This window comes from Oryx dammah, unplaced genomic scaffold (genome assembly GCF_014754425.2).
Source record: "Oryx dammah isolate SB20612 unplaced genomic scaffold, SCBI_Odam_1.1 HiC_scaffold_5, whole genome shotgun sequence".
NCBI lineage: Eukaryota > Metazoa > Chordata > Mammalia > Artiodactyla > Bovidae > Oryx > Oryx dammah.
The window spans coordinates 96,805,968-96,824,820 of record NW_024070189.1 but is presented as its reverse complement, the minus strand read 5'-3'; the positions used below and the strand labels follow the sequence as shown (position 1 = coordinate 96,824,820).

Here is an 18,853-nt window from a genome sequence, read left to right as displayed (position 1 = left end):
CTTGGGAGGAAATGGATGCCGCAGTGAGGTCGGTCCCCAGTGTCTGTCCTGGAGGCTAATCATGTCTAGGAAACTCTATGCGGGAACAGTTGCTCACCCAGGGGACCAGAAAGTCAGAGACACTAGGGGATCAGACTTGTTGCCAAAAGAGGTAAGAGTCTTTCCTGAACTTCCCTGAGGCCACCCTCTAGTCATCTAGGGCTTTGGGCAAGTAAAAAAAGGCACCCTTCCCATTTGTGAGCAAACAATCCTTAACAATGATTTTGTTAGGACGTTGCTGCCATCTGCTGGACAGTTTCATTCACCACATACAAATCTACACGGAGAAAGGGTGGGAGGGGCCCTTGTGCAGTGCAGGACCTGCCCCACTGTACATGGCTGCAGCATTTTCTCATGTGGGTGGAGACTCTGTCCCTTGGGGACTTTGCTAGAGGCCACATACCCCAGTGGGCCATGGCTAGGTTCATGGGGGCTCTGCTGGAGCAAGCCAGTGATCCACTGCCCCCCTTGGTTTTATCCCCTGCAGGTGCTGCGATATTTTGACTACGTTTTTACAGGCGTCTTTACCTTTGAGATGGTGATCAAGGTGAGTGCCAGGGCTCCACAGGATTCTGCCCTCTCCAGAATGCCACCTTGGTGCAAGAGGCTCACCCCAGAGATTGGAAATGCTTGGTGTCTTTGAGGAACAGCGAGGAAGTTGATGTGGCTGAAAGTGAGAGAGGAGAGTGGGGAAAGGAGAGCAGGGAGATGAGAGCAGCAGTGACTGGGACGATTCAGGCAGGGACGTGGGGGCCACGGGACGGTCTTGGGCTTTTATCCCGAGTGAGGTGGGAGCCATGGAAAAGTCTGAACAAAGGGACGTGACGACTCAGGTGTTCACAGGCACCCTCTAGCCTCCGTGGGAGGTCAGACTTGGAAGGAGGAGCAGGGTGGGAGGCGGGGAGTAGGGGACCCAAGAGAACTGGGAGCAGATGATTGCTCTGGTCCAGGCAGGAGATGATGGGAACCAGTCAGAGTGGTGGCAGAGGTGGTGGTAAAAAGTGGGCAGATTCTTGGAAGCTTTGGAAAGTAGAACCAATGAGGTTTGCTGATGGATCTGATGTGAGGTGAGGAGCCGGGGGGACCCTGAGGTTTTGACCTAAGAACCAGCAAGTCAGAACTACCTTTCCGAAGGTGGGAAGCGGCCTTGAGCGGGGGCTTCTCGCTCCTCTCCCAGGTCCCCTGGCCTCTGACCCATCCCCTCAGGATGAGGTGGTCCCGTTGGCTACCATGCTTCCTCCTGTGGCCCCTCTGCCAAGCCTAAAAGGGTAGATGCTGCTCCCCAGGGTGGAGATGAGGGATGAGAGCCCTGTCTTCTTCCTCCTCAGATGATCGACCTGGGGCTCGTACTGCACCAGGGTGCCTACTTCCGTGACCTCTGGAACATTCTCGACTTCATAGTGGTCAGTGGGGCGCTGGTGGCCTTTGCCTTCACGTAAGTCTCCTCTTGAGGACTCCGCTTACCACTTTGTCCCTCCACCCCCAACCCATTGGATCAGGGGACATGTTCTCGAGGTGTAGAGATGGGAATGGGGGGCCCTGGGGTGGCAGGAGGCATCCGCATGCTACCAGGAAGAGCTTCAATTGGCTTCTGCATGATGGCCACCTTGGAGGAAGAAGGAGAAGGGCCCCACCTTCTACCTCCTCACACAGCCATGCCACCAACCCCTTGCTATGCTGCTTTCTGTAGACTAGCCCCACCAGGACATCTCATTTTCCTTCTGCGCTACAAGCTCTGCTGTCTCTTTGGGGAGCCCCTAAAAAGACAGTCAGGAAATGAAAGTGCATGAGAATTTGGACCCCCACCCTCTGCCTGAAGGCCCTGTAACTCTAGGCCTGATGACTCCCCTCGTGTGTCCTAGGACAGCCTGGAAGGTCATGTCTCATCAGCCCACTCCAAGATGGCACCCACGTTGCGGGCAGCCATTCCAAAATAGCACCCAAGGGCTGAGAAGCCATTCCAAGATGGTGCCTAGGTTCTGGGCAACCATGTCAAAGTGGCAGTTGAGTTCTGGGCAGTCATTCCAAGATGGCACCCAAAGGCTTAGTAGCCATTCCAGGATGGTGCCCAGGGTGGCAATTCCAAGATGGCATCTAAGGACTGAGGAGCCATTAGCTCTCAGGGTCCTGGTAGCAACCTTAGCAGTACATTCCTCAAGTCGTAGATGTTTGGGGTCAGAAAACCTAATCAGCTCCTAATCCAGAAGCAAGCCTTTTTACAGACCTTGTCTGTGCCCAATCACAGTGGATCATTCCTAGAAAGGAGTCTCAAAAGGACTCGGCCCCACCTCACCCACATAATGAGAAGCCAGGGGCTTCCTCTGTGCCGCTGCCTCCTGGCCCCTCTCAGCAGGCCTGGAGGAGTCCTTGAATGGCCCCCGACCAAACAGTGAGGGCTTGGCTTGTCAGGAGGCCAGCGTGGTGGCCCATTACCAATTTAAGGGCTAAAGTGGGCCACTCCTCAGAACACAATGAGGTCAAGTTGTATCAGAAGAGCTAGAAATCTCCAGAGTTTCTGAACACTTCTGAGCTGGTGGAGATGTACCCTGAAAGTCAGGAGGCTGAATGTATTTCTGAGTCCAGTCGGACTTTCCGCCTCCTTCTCTTTATCATCTACTTTCTCCTCCTCTTTCGGTCCACTCTCCTTGTACCCTCTCTCCTTTTCTTTCTCTTTTATTCCTCCCTCCCTCCCTCCTCTCCCCTTTCTTCCCTCTCTCCCACTTTTTTAAGTATTTGAGTATTTGATTATCAATGATGGTGATCGTCTTAAAAATTCAAGAAGTTTGGCTACATTATTATTAAGATGTCCTGTAGATTTAATAGTAATAATAATTAAAGTGAAGTGCACAGCAAATTAGAGGGGAAAGATTGCCACAAATAAAACAAGGCATCCATGGCCTTCGTATATAAAAAGCAATTACAAGTCAGTAAGAAACACTGAACCTCAATAGTTAAGTGAATACAGGATTTAACATAGAAATTTCACAGAATGCTGATTAATAAAAATGACCCCCCCCCAAAAAAATTCAGCCTCATTGGAGTTAGATGTATAAAATATAAACAAGGTACAATTGGTTTCTTATCAAGTGAGCACAAATTTCTTCCCCCAAAAAAAAGATTTTAAAAGGCAATACACTGTGTGTATGAGAATGTAATTAAATATACTTCTCCCTCCATCCATCAGTTATTTGAGCAACTCCTACAGGGTCAGTTAGGAACCATGCTAGGTTCTGAGAAAGTTTCAATTCTGAAAAGCCTGGGGTGAATCCCTCTCAGACCCCCTTCCCTCCCTTGCTCCTGTTTCTGTCTTTCTCCCTCTTTCTCTTTGCCCCTCTTCTCGCTCCTTCCCTCTCTCTGACCCCCTCTTCTGCCCTCTCTCCCCCCTCAGCCCCTGCCTCCACTACCCCTCCCCCTCCCTTCTTCCCCTCCCTGCCCCCTCCCTAGCCTCCCCCATCCTTTCTTCCCTCTCCCTCTCCTTCCCCTCCCATCTCTTTTTATCCCTTCCATCCTCTCCCTTGCCTTGACCTTCTGCCTAACCTGGGCCACAGGGCCTGGAGAAGGCAGGCACTCCACCATTCACTCTGGCGTCAAAGACCCAGTCCCCACCATGTTCCAACCTGGGGTGGTCTCCAGGACCAGGAAAGGCAAGTGCAGGGAGGCACCCCTCCCACACTTCCTCCAGCCCTCCAGGATGACATCTGCCCAGCAGCTCCCAAGTCCCCCAGGGCTCAGGAAGAGACCACGTCCATCTCCACACACAGCCCCCCTACTTTGCCTGCTGTGGCCTGGCCTGGGTAGTGGGTTTCGCCCCCTGTCTTACACCCCTAGGTGTAGTCCAGTAGAAGCAGTGTCTGCTACGCATCAGTTCATCCTTGGAACTTTCCTTCCAGACCTCTTTGGGAGTCAACAAGTTTCATTGTCAAAGAGGGGGCCCCCACCATTGCCCTGTCCCACCTTCATCCCCCATTTGACCTCGCAGTTTGGGAAACAAGCCTCTCAGTCATAAAACTTTTGCCATAATGGGCCTAGATTCCCTGAAGCTACAATTAGACTCAATTTGAAGCAGACCTAATCTGCAAAAAACAAAATTATTTTTCCCACCCAGAATCAATCAGCAAAAGGATTCTTTGTGTTTGCAAAAGAATCTGCCGCAGGGAGCTGATTTTGTGTTTTTAATTTTTTGAGTTTTCGCTTTAAATATAAAGTTATACAAGGGCATTCAAAATGAGCCTACAGCTCACAGAAATCTGGCAGCATGTTTGCAGAGTCAACCTTTGAAACTGGTTTTATGAAGTTGCTACAGGCATAAAGCCAGCCGGTCCATGCCCTTGAAAATCCCTGTTTCAAATTGTTTTTTAAATTCCTATTTGAGGAAAGGGTCTGGAAAGGGATTTCAGCTCATTCCTATGAGTCTCAGTGAACTTACGTGTCTTGCAGGAACTGGGATGTGTACAGTTTTGCCAGTGGGATCCTGACGAGTGTTAGGGATGTTCTTGGGGTTTTAGAAGGGCTGACAACCCAGGGAGCACCTTTATGTGATGGTCACAGGGATGGAATAGGTAGGCTCTGAGACCCCACCCCTGCCACACCCTCCCCACCTCACTGCCAAGAATCCATCTGGTCCTGCCACTCCCCTTCCAGGGCAGGGCTACCGGCCAGGCACAGCTGGTGGAGTGCCTTGATCTAGCAACTCCTGCATGCCTGAGGCCATTCCACCAGAGAAGGAGCCGTCAAGCTGCTATTCTTTTCCCCAGAAAAGTTTCAGAGTCCTCCCTTTGGCTTCAGGTTCCTGGCCTCTCTTACCTGAGAAGGTCTCTTGCCCTACAAGGCCTTTCCTTGTTACCCGATAGATGTCATATTGGCAGGAGTAAGGGATGCTCTGAGAGCCTCCACTTGAGTGCCCAGTCCCAGAGTCCTTTGCTTCCTTTCTTTCTGTTCTTTTAATTCACGTTTTTTGTCCTGTGTCCTGTTTCCTCATAGACAAAGCTGAGGTCCCCAGCAAGTATGAAATAAACCTGATTGTTTTTTAAAAAGTTTCCTGCAAGCCTGTTTGGTTTCTCTCTAGATGTGCAAGTCCCTGAACCTCTCTGTGCCTCGGTTTCCCCATAAATTTGAGACACTTGACCAGATAATAATGACAGTAACAGCCTCCATTTACTTAATCTTTACAGCCCCATGCAAGAATTTCTCTTATTATTTCCTTTTTGTACATGAGGAAACTGAAGCCCAGAGAGGTTGTGGGGGTGGGGGGTGGGGATGAGTCTAGCAAGATCACTAAGGGCTTAATGGCCCAGTGGTTGAGAATCCGCCTGTAGTGCAGGAGCCTCAGGAGACACAGGTTCAATCCCTGGGTTGGGAAGATGCCCTGGAGGAGGAGATGGCAACTCACTCTAGCATTCTTGCCTGGAGAATCCCACGGACAGAGGAGCCTGGCAGGCTACAGTCTGTGGGTTCGCAAAGAGTTGGACACGACTGAGCAACGAAGCATGCAGGCAGGATCACTAAGGCTGAGTTCAGCTTTCAGGTTCAAGGTTGCCGCCCAACTCTCAGCCCTGAATGTGGACGCTTTCTCGAACCAGGAGGATGAGACCTGACAGCCTGGCCTGGCTGGGTTCCTTGAGTCTCCAGCAAGGCCTAGAAGTCCAGGGGAAGAGGCCGTGAGACTATTCCCTTCTTTGTTGGAAGGAATCTTGCTGTTCTGGCCTGTTGGGGTGGAGGCAAGGATTCCGCGGTGCTGTGATTGCGGCCCCGTCTGGGATATGGGAAGATGATCCCTGTGGTCTTCCAAAGGATGTGTCGAAGCTCTCGTGTTGGTTTCTACCCCTCCTGCACCTCCCGCAGATATCCGTGTGTGTGCGTGTGTGTGTGTCCTGCTCCATCCACTGACTCTGTGCCGTGTCCATGCGACCACCATTAACACACCATTTCATGAGTCACCACACATAACATCACGCTCTGTGCCCATGCATCGGGGTGGCCAACTGCCACTTCTCAGCAGCTGGGGGCTCATGGTCCTGCCTCGCTGCCAAGAGTCCATCTGGAGCTGCCACTCCTCCCGCAAAGCAGGCCAGCACGGCTGGCAGAGCACCTGGGTCAAGCTACTCCTGCACGCTCAGGAGCCCAACTGCAAGGAAGCCGAAGGAGGAAGCCTTTTTTTTTTTTTAATTATCCTCCTCAAAACAGGCCCTACCTTTGAAGGCATTCTTTTGTGTGTGTATAATGAAATGGAAAGAAATAGAAGATTAGAGTGCAAGATACACAAACCTGGGTTTGAAGCTCAGTCTGTCACTTGCTGGCTGTGTGACTCTGGATAAATCACTTTCCCTCTCTAAGTCTCAGCTGCCTCATCTGGAAAATGGGTGTAATGGTACCACTCTCCCACAGGCAGAAACAGTGACATTCAGAAGACTCCCATATTACACCTTCTGTCATCCACCAGATTGAGCAGAAATCACTGTTGTTGAAACATTTCTCCAGGGACTTCCCTGATGGTCCAGTGGTTAAGATTCCAAGCTTCCACTGCAGGGGGCATGGGAACTATAATCCCACAAGCCATGGATTAATGTTTTTAAAAGTTAAAAAATAAATTTGAGAAAACCTTCCTCAGTAATCCAAAAAGGAGAGTCTATACCATTCTGTCTATGCACTAATTCCTAGATACATTGAGCTTTGAGAACCACTGAGGTATCATGATAAGGAAGCAGGAGGAGGAAGACTCCAGTGGGAATATCTGTAGGCATTAAAGCATCATATTTTTAGAAATATCACCAATTTCAAAAGAGGGTGGGGCAGGTGGGAAATTCTGAAGAGTATCTGTTTGGCAGTTGCACTGTTCTGTTAATAATGGCAGTCAAGTCTCTTACACCTTGATCTCCAGTCATGGTTGGAGGGTCGTAATAAGACTGAGCCTTGATTCCAAAGATGAGTTGTGCAAGGGGCCACTGCTAGATGCAGAGAGGTTTCCCCAGGCCCACATTTTCCCAAAAGACTCTTGAGAGTCGCCCCTTAATTTCATCCCAAATTGGAACTCTTAGTGGCCTTCTCTCTTCTTCATAACTTAGGGGGTAAAGTCAAGGCCAAAACTGTGTATCAAACCTCAGCATCCCCAAGGGCTGTTTCACAGATGAGGACGATAATTAAGGGCAACTCAAAGCAGCTGGATTCTTTCCTCCTGCTTTGTGAATAGGTACTTCCTGCTTATCTGTTTGCTTTATTTCAATACTCATCAAGCGCCCATTCATCCCAGCTGAAATCTATTAGAAAATTAGTTCAAAAACAAACACACAATAAATTAAAGGCAGTGCTGGGATTCAAACCCAGGTCTCCCCAACTCCAAAGCTCATCCCCTTCAAGACATTTTAAAGGACTTCCTTGGCAGTCCAATATGGTTAAGACTCTGCACTTCCAATGCAACTAGAGTTGCAGGTTCGGTCCCTGATTGGGGAACTAAGATCCCACGTGCAGCACAGAATGGCCGGGGCGGGGAAAAAAGATATTCTAAAGCCTTCAGTCCCAGAAACCCTGGAGAAAAGGGTTTTTCTCCAGCTCTTGGCAGTGACCTTCAGTGGCAAATTCGCCTTTGGTAGTTAATATGTGGCTGTCCTGCGACTTGAAAATTTGGCTTCCTCGGTGCTGTTTGGCAGTGCCGGGAGCCTGCCAAGGGCAGGGGTTGGAACGGAGGTCTTCCAGATGGAAGGATGGACACCATCCGGAGCCGCGGGCCCGAGGCGGCGCCTCCTGGTGCCCGGGCCGGGCAAGGGCGCGCTCGGGTGCGCGTGCGTGTGTGCGCGTGTTCTGTGTTCTTTCTTCTGAGGCCGCTTACGACCTGTCTCTCCCTCCGACGCCACCTCACCAGGAGCAGCACACGGTAAAGTGCCTCTCTCTCTCTCTCTCGTTCTGTCTTGTTCTCTATGCCCTGACGCAGCCGTGTTGATTCTGGGCCTGTTTCCGTAGCTTCGTGTCGTTGCTGCCGTCCTGTCGCTTGCAGTGACCAGAGCCCCTCAGCCTACTCCCCAGGGAGCCTGAGCCTGCAGAGGTCTTGGCCACTGCCTGTCACCATGACCTACCGTTTAGCCCAGTTCTTGGCAGAGAATGTAACGGGCATGGAGGGCGCTCTCCCCATGATCTGACTTCAGTAGGGCAGACAAGCTGGATGGGTGGTTATCAGGGGAATGAATGTCCAACTTCCCAGGTGGGAGAAGTGTGGACATTCCAAACAATGAGGGCTTGCACTTTAAGAGGAATAACTCCCCTCCTCCAGGAACATCTACAGTCTCAACAAAGTGATTCGAAAATCTGGTTGTTTTCTGTGAGAATACCTTGATCAAGCCTTTCCTGCATGCTCAGGAACCAAACTGCTGGGAACACTCTCCTTGGTGTCTCAACAAAGAGGATTATTTCAGCCTCTCCCAAGGGAGATGCGCCTCCTGGGAGAGAGACATCCGCACAATGGCCACGGAGTCCTTTTTAGATGAGTAGATGTGCCCCAGGAGGTGTGTTCCAAAATCAATGCTGATATACGGCAGAAACCAACACAACATCGTAAAGCAGTTATCCTCCAATTAGAAATAAATTTTAAGAAAAGAAAAAAAAAATGTTAGCCAGTTCTGCATACAACCTAGATGTCCACTTGCTTGACTTTTTCCCCACCAACACAGAGTCTGAGCTTCATTGCAGTTTGCTAGAAGACCTTATGTCATCCGCATACAACCAGTATCGTTGACCTCAGATAGAATGGCAACTGCAAAAGTGAATTCAACAGAAGTGAAACAGTTGCATTGCAAGCTGTTGCATTCAAGCTAGGTTCTTTGTTGAAAGGGAGATTAGGGAGTGCTAAGAAGACATTAAGGGAATCCCTGGTGGCTCAGAGATAAAGAATCCGTGTGCCAGTGCAGGAGACTCAGGTTTGATCCCTGAGCCAGGAAGGTCTCCTGGAGTAGGAAATGGCAACCCACTGTAGTATTCTTGCCTGGAAAATCCCATGGACAGAGAAGCCTGGCTGGCTACAGTCCATGGGGTTGCAACGAGTCGGACATGTCTTAGCGACTACACCACCACCACCAGAGAGGCATTAGACACATATGAACACTTACCAGATCTCCTCTCTGACCAAAGCAGAAAGCCTGGAAGATAACTTGAAGAAAACATAGCTGTTTCCCTGTGCGATCCTGTTACTTGTGTTTGTGTTCTGCCTAAAAGCATCTCAGCGACTCTCCTGATGTGTCTCGTACTTTGGGGACACAGCTTTGAGATCATAAAGATGACTTCGGTTTAGATAAAAAAACCATGCTCAGACCGCTGAATCCTGGAGCATGGCTGTGCCTGACAGGTTAAAGTCCAATTCTCTTTTTCTCTGAAAAGTGACAGAAAGGAACCCTTAAAAAAAAAGTCATTAAAAATGATTTTGCACCTGGATAGACAGGCACAGCGTGGAGGATGTCTCTGAGGCAGCTCTATTCATGACCCAAAAGGTGACTGTAGGCAGGTGTTTGCTCACTGGTCCCCAAAGAACTCCAATCTGGATCCATTCACATGTGTCCTGAAACTACACACCAGGCATGTGCTGGGGGCAGAGACAAGAACCAAGATTAAAGGGAAAATGAACACGTAGAAGGATAAACCACAGTTCTGCCTTCGAGGAATTTTCTGGCTAAAGCCAGGGCTTCCCAGGTGGCTCAGTGGGAAAACTTCTGCCTGCCAATGCGGGAGATGCAGATTCCATCCCTGGGTTGGGAAGATCCCCTGGAGAAAGAAATGGCAAGCCCACTCCAGTAGTCTTGTCTGGAAAATCCCACGGACAGAGGAGCCCAGCGGGCTACAGTCCGTGGGGTCACAAAGAGTTGAACACGACTGAGCAACTGGGCATACACACACACACAAACACACACACGCACTGTCTAAGGCCAGAGCAAATGACAGAAACAAAAGCGATTCTGAATAAGCACTGGGGTTTGGCAGAACCCAGAGGCAGTCAGCAGAGACTGTCGCATGAAGGGACATTTACGTTGGGCTTTGAGGGCTGCATAGTTCTGTGAATGGAGCAGTGGAGGAAGGGCAATTCTAGCTGCAGGAACAGGAGCCAGAGCATGTGGCTGGGGTTTGGGGTGTGTCATGATCAATGGGGATGCAAAGGGAAAGGTGAGTTGGACTAGATTTTGAAGAGCCGTGAATGCCAAGTTAAGAGATGGCACTGCCAGGAATCCAGATGCTCCAGAGGCGTTTGGAGCAGGAGAGTGGCATGATAATTTTGGTCACTGTGTGCAGAAAAGGTGGAAGAAGAGAGAGACATAGAGTGGAGGGTGGGGGGGGAGTTGGGAGGTGGATCATGGGGGTCTGACCTCGGATGGTGGCCATGTGTAGGAGGGCAACCTGTTGGGGATGAGGATGAACATGACTATTGGGTTTCTGGCTTGGGCAGCTGGGTGGGTGGTGAGTTCCATTCCTCACAAGCCTTTGATGGCCACACGCAGTGCCCTCCTCATTGCGAGGTGGCGGGGTGGGGGGTGAATTATGGTTGGCTCAGGGTGTCATGGCATCTACAATGCTAGGACTCATGCCCAGGAGACCCTGGGCTGCACTTTTATGCAGCAATCTGACAAAGATGAGCTAAGAGACCCTGAAAGAATGAGGCAGTGATTCAACATCAGCATCTGATGTTCTAGTTCTTTTTGCTCCATGGGTTCAGGGAATATTGGGGGAGGGGTGGGGGAGGAGAGTTCTTGTTTAAATGCCACTTCAAGAACTTTATGGATCCTGTTGGAAATGTGGGGGTGGGGGGCATCCCCTTTTCTAAAAGCTCACTAAGACCAGCTCCAAGGAGAGCACACAAGGTTAGGGTAGGGGCTAACTCCTTAAGGCTGGATCTGAGGCACCCCCCATGCAGTTGCTCAGGCCCAGCCCAGCAGTGGAGGGCCCTCAACAACCCCAAGAACCACAGAAGGCCATCTGCTCACTAACCCTTGAGCCCAGATGTAGCAGGGGAACTGACTGCTCTTCAGCAAGGCAAGGTTATGCCAGGTTTACCCCAGATTCCTAAGCCTGGGAGGCTGGGCTCACGTGTGGCTGCAGGCCACCCACCACCCAGCCTGACCTTGGCTCCCTCTCTTCCCTTGTCCCCATCCTAACATCCCTCCACAGTGGCAATAGCAAAGGAAAGGACATCAACACGATTAAATCCCTCCGAGTCCTCCGGGTGCTACGACCTCTTAAAACCATCAAGCGGTTGCCAAAGCTCAAGGTGAGATCGGGGTATATGGGAGATCTACCAGGGTTGCCATGTACAGTTGAGCAGTTTGTACATTGCTCAAGGACACCACGTTGAAAGGGATGCTACTACTTTTTATGTTGGATTTACTTATTACTACAACTTTCCAGTAGATGGCAGTAAAGTGAGTTAATGGAACAAAATCTGTATATTATGGTAATTTTCCATTAGGTGAAATGTGTCATGCAAAGTTGAGGTCCCTTTTCCTAATTCCCATGAAGGCATCATGTGGATAAAACAGGGCATAACCCGAATCTGGGAAGCAGGAAACTAGGTTTCTGGTCCCACATAACCTTAAACTTTTCACCTGCCTATTCTAGGCTCCAGTATCTCCTGTTCCAAAACAGCATGAAGCAGCATTTCCCAAACACTTGTCATTGCAAATTTTAAAAAAGGAAAGAAGAAAGGATATGAAGCTTAGTCATTCAAACACCCCGTTTCAATTTATGTTGCACCTGTATTATCTTTCTGAATGTTTAAGTCAAGTCACTTTATATTTTTTTTACTGAAGTGGATTTATTTTAAAAGGACATGGTTGTCAAGTTTCTCAAGTTGGGAAAACCAGAATCCACTGTTCATAGAAGGTAAAATTAAATATCTGTTTTTAAAAATGAGATAACTATTCTCAAAATCTAGCCCAGAAGAGTTGCCTGATAAAGATTTTGAGTATGGATGCTTGTTCTTTCTTGCTTAAAAAATGAAAAGTATAGGGACTTCCCTGGTGGTCCAGTGGTAATGACTCCACACTCCCAACATAGGGGACACAAGGTTCCATTCCTGGTTGGAGAACTAAGATCCTGCATGTCCTGTTTTCTGTGGGCCAAAAATAAAACAAACCAAAACAAACAAACAAAACACCTAAGCATAAAAAGGTAGAGTATAAATGTTATTAACACAGCAACAGCTAAGGAAGACTTTCTCCTTCACTCAAAAGGCCTGAAAGAATTAGAGAGAGAATAACTTTGCCACCGTGCGATCAGTGTTGCTTGGTTTGTAGGCTCCTGTAAGCACCTAAAAGTATTGTCTGATATCACTGGTGGCGAGCTCCTCCCCCCTAGTTTGGGAAATAATGATTCGACGCCCCTTTTTTGTTGATGAATTATTCACAGAGGAAATGTGGCTACCTTCCGGACTTGAGAACCGGCCTGCATTGAAATACGTGGAATCCGGCAGTAGTCAGTTCAGTGGCTCTTCCCGATTTTCTGGGTCACAGCCCCCTTTGAAAGCTATGCACTCTGTCCCCCTGGGGAAAGCCAGTAAAGCTAACATGCGATTCCAGTAGGTTCGATGACCCTTGATGCTTACTTGTAGTTAGGACCCGCTGTGATTCATAGCAGAATGGGGCGGGGGGTGGAGGGTGGGGGTTGGCAGGATGATGGAAAGATTGCATCTTACTCAAGGCAGAATTTCCAGGGCACCTGAAGTCAACTCGCAAATCCAGAGCGCCCCCTAGTGATCGGTGGGCAAAAAAAGGAGGCGCTCGCACAACTCCAGAAGCTGGGAAAGAGTGACCCGGAGGCAGGGACACACAGAATGAACAGGAAATGACCTCTCCACCGACGACCTCTGCTCTTGCCCTGAAGAGCCATGAGCTTACTTTGGAGAAGCTCGGAGAAGTGGCCCCCGTTTCCCAGGGGTTAGAATTGGGGGGTTGAGATGCATAAAAACTCAGAACTAGATGCAGCCCCCACCCTTACTTCTCAGAACTGCGTGGCCGTGGCTCACGTCCTTCTCCGTAAAATGGGAATCATGTACTTTGACATTATGAGCTGCTGGAGGTGGAGGCTGGGCCAGCTCCCAGCCTCCTCAAGCCGACTCTCCCGCCCGACCCACCAGGCCGTGTTTGACTGCGTGGTGAACTCTCTCAAGAATGTCTTCAACATCCTCATCGTCTACATGCTGTTCATGTTCATCTTCGCCGTGGTGGCTGTGCAGCTCTTCAAGGGCAAGTTTTTCCACTGCACGGATGAGTCCAAGGAGTTTGAGAAAGATTGCCGGTGAGTCTTGACTCTTCTAGGCGTCCCCATGCGGGCTGGTGGATGGGAGGCGATTAGAGGCACCAGTCTCTCTGTAACCACAAGTGGGGATCTGGCTGCCTCAAAAGCCAATAAAAATGCAAAGTTGGTTTAGGAAAGTTTGCTTTATTTTGGATGCCAGCAACGGGCCGGGGCGGGGGGGGGGGGGTGAGTCCTGTCCAAAGGCCAACTACCCCTTCGCTGCTGACAATCAGTGGGTAAGAACTTTTATAGATGGAAGGAGGGGGCTACATGCAGAAACAGCACAGCCAGCTGTGACGGCCATCTTCACATTGCTCACTTAACTGGTCAGCATCATCTTAATTGTTTTCAGTACAGTTAACCTTCAGTTCCAGGGTCACTTTGTTCGCATTTCCTTGAGGCCCATTCTCAGAAACGCGTGGCCGCTTATGTCATGGCTACAGTCTGGTTATCATGTAGTTAACGTCTTCCACCTGGGGGGATTTCAGTATCTATAAGACAGCTCGCAGGATATGGCTCAGGATATTATCTATAGCCCTTGAGAAGGAGCTAAAGGCCCTTGATTCTGCTTAATGACTAAACTATTATTAATGTAGTCGTCTTTGACTGTTTTCCTTTGCTTCTGCATTTTCTCACTCCTCTGATTAAACTTATTCTGTGGCTGAAATTTTTCCACGGACAAAAGGCAGGCTGAGGATACAGTAGGAGGGGGAGGACCGTAGGGTCCCGTTCCATTTCATCTTGGACCTGGAAACTGAGGGCTTAGGTAATGAGGGCGGCCCGGTTACAACCAGCTTGGATCTGCAAGTAGAACATCAGTTGTAGAATGAGTCCCTGCCCCATAGCTTCAGCGTGAGCTGTAAGCTGGTTGCTCAACTTATGAGTTGCCACCTTTGTCAAGTAGGGGATAGCAATACCCATCTAGTTCCTTGTAGGAAACCTTTACAGGTGGATAAATTCAAAATATGTTGAGATTTTTAGAAAAATTGCTAGGTGCATGTCCCACATAGCACCTCACACCTTCAGTTGATTAAAAGAGCCTTGTGATCAAATGCAATACTTCTGCTGGGAAACATGCAACTGTTTGCACCAAATGGGATAAATAAGTACAAGGCCTCATGTTCAGTTGGGTCAGGTGCATTAGATCAGAAATGGGCAGATTTTGCCAAGGGCCAGATAGTAGCTATCTTTGACTTTGCATACACTTTCCATGACAATTAATGAAACTCAAAAGCAGCTGCGGACAATAAGTAAAGGAATCAGAATGGCTGTGTGCCAATCAAACTTTCTTTCTGGAAACTGAATTTCTTTTCATTTTTATCTCATGAATGAATTCTTTTGATTTGGTCTCAACCATTCAGGGCTTTCTTGCTGGCTCAGATAAAGAGTCCATCTGCAGTGCAGGACACACAGGTTCGATCCCTGAGTCAGGAAGATCCCCTGGAGAAGGGAATGACTACCCTACTCCAGTATTCTTGCCTGGAGAATCCCGTGGATAGAGGAGCCTGGCGGGCTACAGCCCATGGGGTCACAAAAGAGTCGGCAACTAAAAACAACATTTTAGCAACTTAGGAACTTAGCGACTAAAAAACAACCACTGCTTAGCTTACAGGCAAGCCAGAGACAAGTCTAGATTTGATCTGCAGGCTGGAATTTGCCAACTGCCATTAGGGAAAAAAATGTTAGGTTTTCAGAGCTTTCTGAATTTGGGAATTGTAGCTCAGAGGTTGTGGACCTGAAATCCCCCCATCTTTGGGTCATCTTCCTGATGGGATTTTCTAGACTCAGTCCAGGAAAGTGCTGAGCCTCTCACTAACCAAATGCTCAGTCAGTGTTGCTTTTGTCATCAGTATAAAGGGTCATGCACGCTTGCATGCTAAGTCATGTCCAACTCTTTGCGATGCTATGAACTGTAGCCCAGCGGGCTCCTCTGTCCATGGGATTCCCCAGGCAAAAATACAGGAGTGGGTTGCCATGCCTTCCTCCAAGGGATCTTCCTGACCCAGGGATTGAACCCACATCTCCTTCAGTTCCTGCTTTGCAGGCAGATTCTCTACCACTGAGCCACCAGGGATGCCCATTTTACTATGTGGCAAAGGACTCCCAGTTGTTTTTTTGTTGGCTGAAATTGGAAAGATCCCAGGCATTAGGCTAAGAGTCTGGGGCTAACCTTTGTATCCTACCCTGAGAAGGAGCAGCAGCTGCCTACCTTGGTCTGATGAACTCCAAAATGTGCCTTTCTCCTTCCTTGCTCTTAACCACCCCTCGAGCCTGACGCTCCCACCATTGGGAGTAGAAGTGTTCAAGTTAGAAAAGGATGTGAGTATCTGAGTCCTCTCCCCCTGGACTCAGGCTGTGGCATTCATGGATTTGTCTCGCAGTGGATGCACACACACTCCAGGGAGAAACAGGGTGTTGCTGCTTTGCAGGCTGTGACAGGCAGTGTGGGCTGGTGTTCCCCTCCTCCTCCTCCTCCTCCTCTCTCTCTGGAGCCAAAGATGGGTTTCCCTCTGTTTACTTGTTGTTGTCATCCAGTCACTAAGTCATCTCCGACTCTTTTGCAACCCCATGGACTGTAGCCCGCCAGGCTCCTCTGTCCATGGGATTTCCCAGGCAAGAATACTGGAGTGGGTTGCCTTGCCCTCCTCCAGGGGATCTTCCCAACCCAGGAGAGGAATTGAGGTCCCCTGCATTGGTAGGCAGATTCTTTGCCACTGAGCCACTGGAGAAACCCCTCCACTTACCAACAGTCCCCGTTTTCCGTGGCAGCGGCAAGTACCTCCTCTATGAGAAGAATGAGGTGAAGGCGAGGGATCGAGAGTGGAAGAAGTATGAGTTCCATTATGACAACGTGCTGTGGGCGCTGCTGACCCTCTTCACCGTGTCCACAGGAGAAGGCTGGCCACAGTAAGTGGACCAGGCAGAGAGCCCCACAGGAGGAGCTCGGAGGGGCGGGGGGCCCGGGGGCAGGAGAGAGAAGGGTCTGAGAGTCCGGTGCTGAGATAGGTCTTGGGGAAGGAGAGGTTCATTCCTGGCTTCTGGAAGTGGGGACAAGGCAAGATACAAAATGCACTACAGCAGCAGCCCCCACGTGTGGTTGGGCTTTGGAGGGTAGAGATCCAGCCATCTCTCGGCTTGCCTAACCCTTGAGTGTATGGGCCTTCATGCTCCCAGAACAAGCACTGTTTCTGATTTGCAGAAAGGCTGCACGTAGGTACACAGGTGGTCACATCCCCTTAAATCTCCAAGATGGGGCTGTGGACGCGACATTCTCCAAGTCAGGATCAATCCATCCCAGACAGGGTTAGGGCTAGGGTGATATGGGTGAGACTAACTCATGCCAAAATTAAAATTGAAGCCCAACATTTATTTTTTTTTAGGTTTTGGGTTTTTTTTGACCATGCTGCACACAGCATGTGGGATCTTAGTTCCCCAATCAGGGATCAAACCCACACCCCCTGAATTGGAAGTGTGGAATCTTAACCACTGGACCACCAGGGAAATCCCCAGAATTTAAATGCTTGATATTTTGTTCATCATGGGCTTTGGGGCATTTCTTTTGACTTTCTAAAATATTGCAGGAATGGGACTTCCCTGGCAGTTCAGACTTCCCTGCTGGTCCAGTTGTTAAGACTTTGCCTTTCAATGCAAGGGGTGCGGGTTCAGTCTCTGCTTGGGGAGCTAAAATTTCACATATCTCAGGGCCAGAAACTTAAAGAACATAAAACATAAGCAATATTGTAACAAATTGAGTAAAGGCTTTAAAAATGGTCCACATCAAACAAAAAAAATCTTTTTTAAAAATTGCAGAAAATACTAGACATTGGGGTAAAATGCTATTTATCTCAATTACTGAGGGGTCTGACACTCCCTGAATTTGTGTCTCAGCAAGTGCCTCGGTCTCCTCACCCTAGTCCCGGTCCTCCTCCCAGAGGTCTCTGCTGAATGCAGGTAGAAGGTTTGATAAGATTCCAGCTTGTGTCTTCAGCATCCTCACCTGCTTCTCTCGCTCACCAAACACCCTAACCAACATGTGCCTCTCTACTCACCCACACACAGTACCCACACACGTGGGACCGGTGCTTGCCCATTAGACACCTTTGAGCAAATTTTTAGATGCCCCTTCTCAACAGACATAACTTCCATCTGTCAGGAAAGCACTGCAGTAATACACTTAACGATCTTGCTCAAAGAAGGCACTTTAGGGCTCCCTGCCAAAAAATTATCATCATTAACACACACAAATCTGAACGGTGCCCCTTAGATGCAGAGCCCTCGAGCAGTGCATGACCTGTGCAACTGCATGGAGCAGCCAGGTACACTCATTCCTGTGTGCATTCTCATTGCACCTCCTCAGTTCCCACCACCACCTGTGCTTAAACACACACACACACACACACCGCTGCCTCCATGACCCCCTACCCATTCCCACACATGACTACAAACCCGTTTTCAAATCCCAACCTGACCCCATCTCAGTGGGTGATCTACAGCAAGTCACTTTCAATTGCTGAACCTCAGTTTCCTTGTGTGCAAAATGGAGCCTATAATAACCTCCCTGAGAGGGTTACTGGAAAAATAAATAAAATGTTGAATATCTTTTCTAGCACATAATAAGCCCTCGATACAGGGCAGTATGACAACAATACTGACGTTGTTGTCAACACTCCCCAAAGACAGAGAGTGTTGGGAAGATTATGGCTTCATAAAGCAACCACTGGGACCACCGTCAGAAACAGTGACTACTCTTCCTTTCTGTTCTGTCTCCTCTTGATACTGTCCTGCATCCCTGTTCCCCTGCCTCACTTTGTCCTGCTCCCCACCCTGGTCCTCACAGGGTCCTCAAGCACTCCGTGGACGCCACCTTTGAGAACCAGGGCCCTAGCCCCGGGTACCGCATGGAGATGTCCATCTTCTACGTCGTCTACTTTGTGGTGTTCCCCTTCTTCTTTGTCAACATCTTTGTGGCCTTGATCATCATCACCTTCCAGGAGCAGGGGGACAAGATGATGGAGGAGTACAGCCTGGAGAAAAATGAGGTACCACTTTCCAGTTGCATCCCCACTTAAAAACTGACATCCCACCACTCCAACACACACAAACTCACACACACACAAACACACACACACACAGAGGAACCAGCTTCTGGGGGCATCTGGGGAGGGCACAGCAGCATTCTCCAAGCAGAAGCCATTCTGCATGAAGGGTAGCTCTTCTTGGGGTTCCCAGAGGAAAGAGGGATTGTGTGTGTATCAGTCAGTTTGGACTAGGCTATGATGCAGTAACAAGCATCCCTAGAATCTCAGCGCCAGATATGCACAGACGGATTGGACTGCATATCCAGGCTCCCTGTCATCTTTGTTCTGGTTCTCCTCTGAGAAACTTCAGATTAAAAAAAGAGAACAGCAAAACACGCGTCACATCTCAAATTTCATTAGCCAGAGCTAGTCTCACGTCCGTATCTGATTTCAGTCGGGGCAAAGAGGTACAGTCTCTTCCAGAGAGGGGTGGAGAACATTAATGAAAGAAAATCCAGTCCACCAGAGAGTATAAG

General features: G+C 49.3%; 1 protein-coding gene across 9 annotated transcripts in view; it reads left to right on the top strand.

Moving 5' to 3' along the window:
• The window catches only part of CACNA1A (calcium voltage-gated channel subunit alpha1 A), a 250,621-nt gene that overhangs the window by 186,027 nt on the left and 45,741 nt on the right, over positions 1–18,853 (top strand). For 8 of the 9 annotated variants that reach the window (XM_040240887.1, XM_040240886.1, XM_040240885.1 and 5 more), the window contains 6 exons: positions 527–586; positions 1,368–1,474; positions 11,176–11,275; positions 13,139–13,299; positions 16,069–16,206; positions 18,137–18,338. In XM_040240887.1, coding sequence (XP_040096821.1) covers positions 527–586; positions 1,368–1,474; positions 11,176–11,275; positions 13,139–13,299; positions 16,069–16,206; positions 18,137–18,338 — 768 coding nt within the window. Of the gene's footprint in view, positions 1–526; positions 587–1,367; positions 1,475–7,894; positions 7,907–11,175; positions 11,276–13,138; positions 13,300–16,068; positions 16,207–18,136; positions 18,339–18,853 lie in introns of all 9 variants that reach the window. The other variant, XM_040240884.1, reaches the window with a different exon arrangement.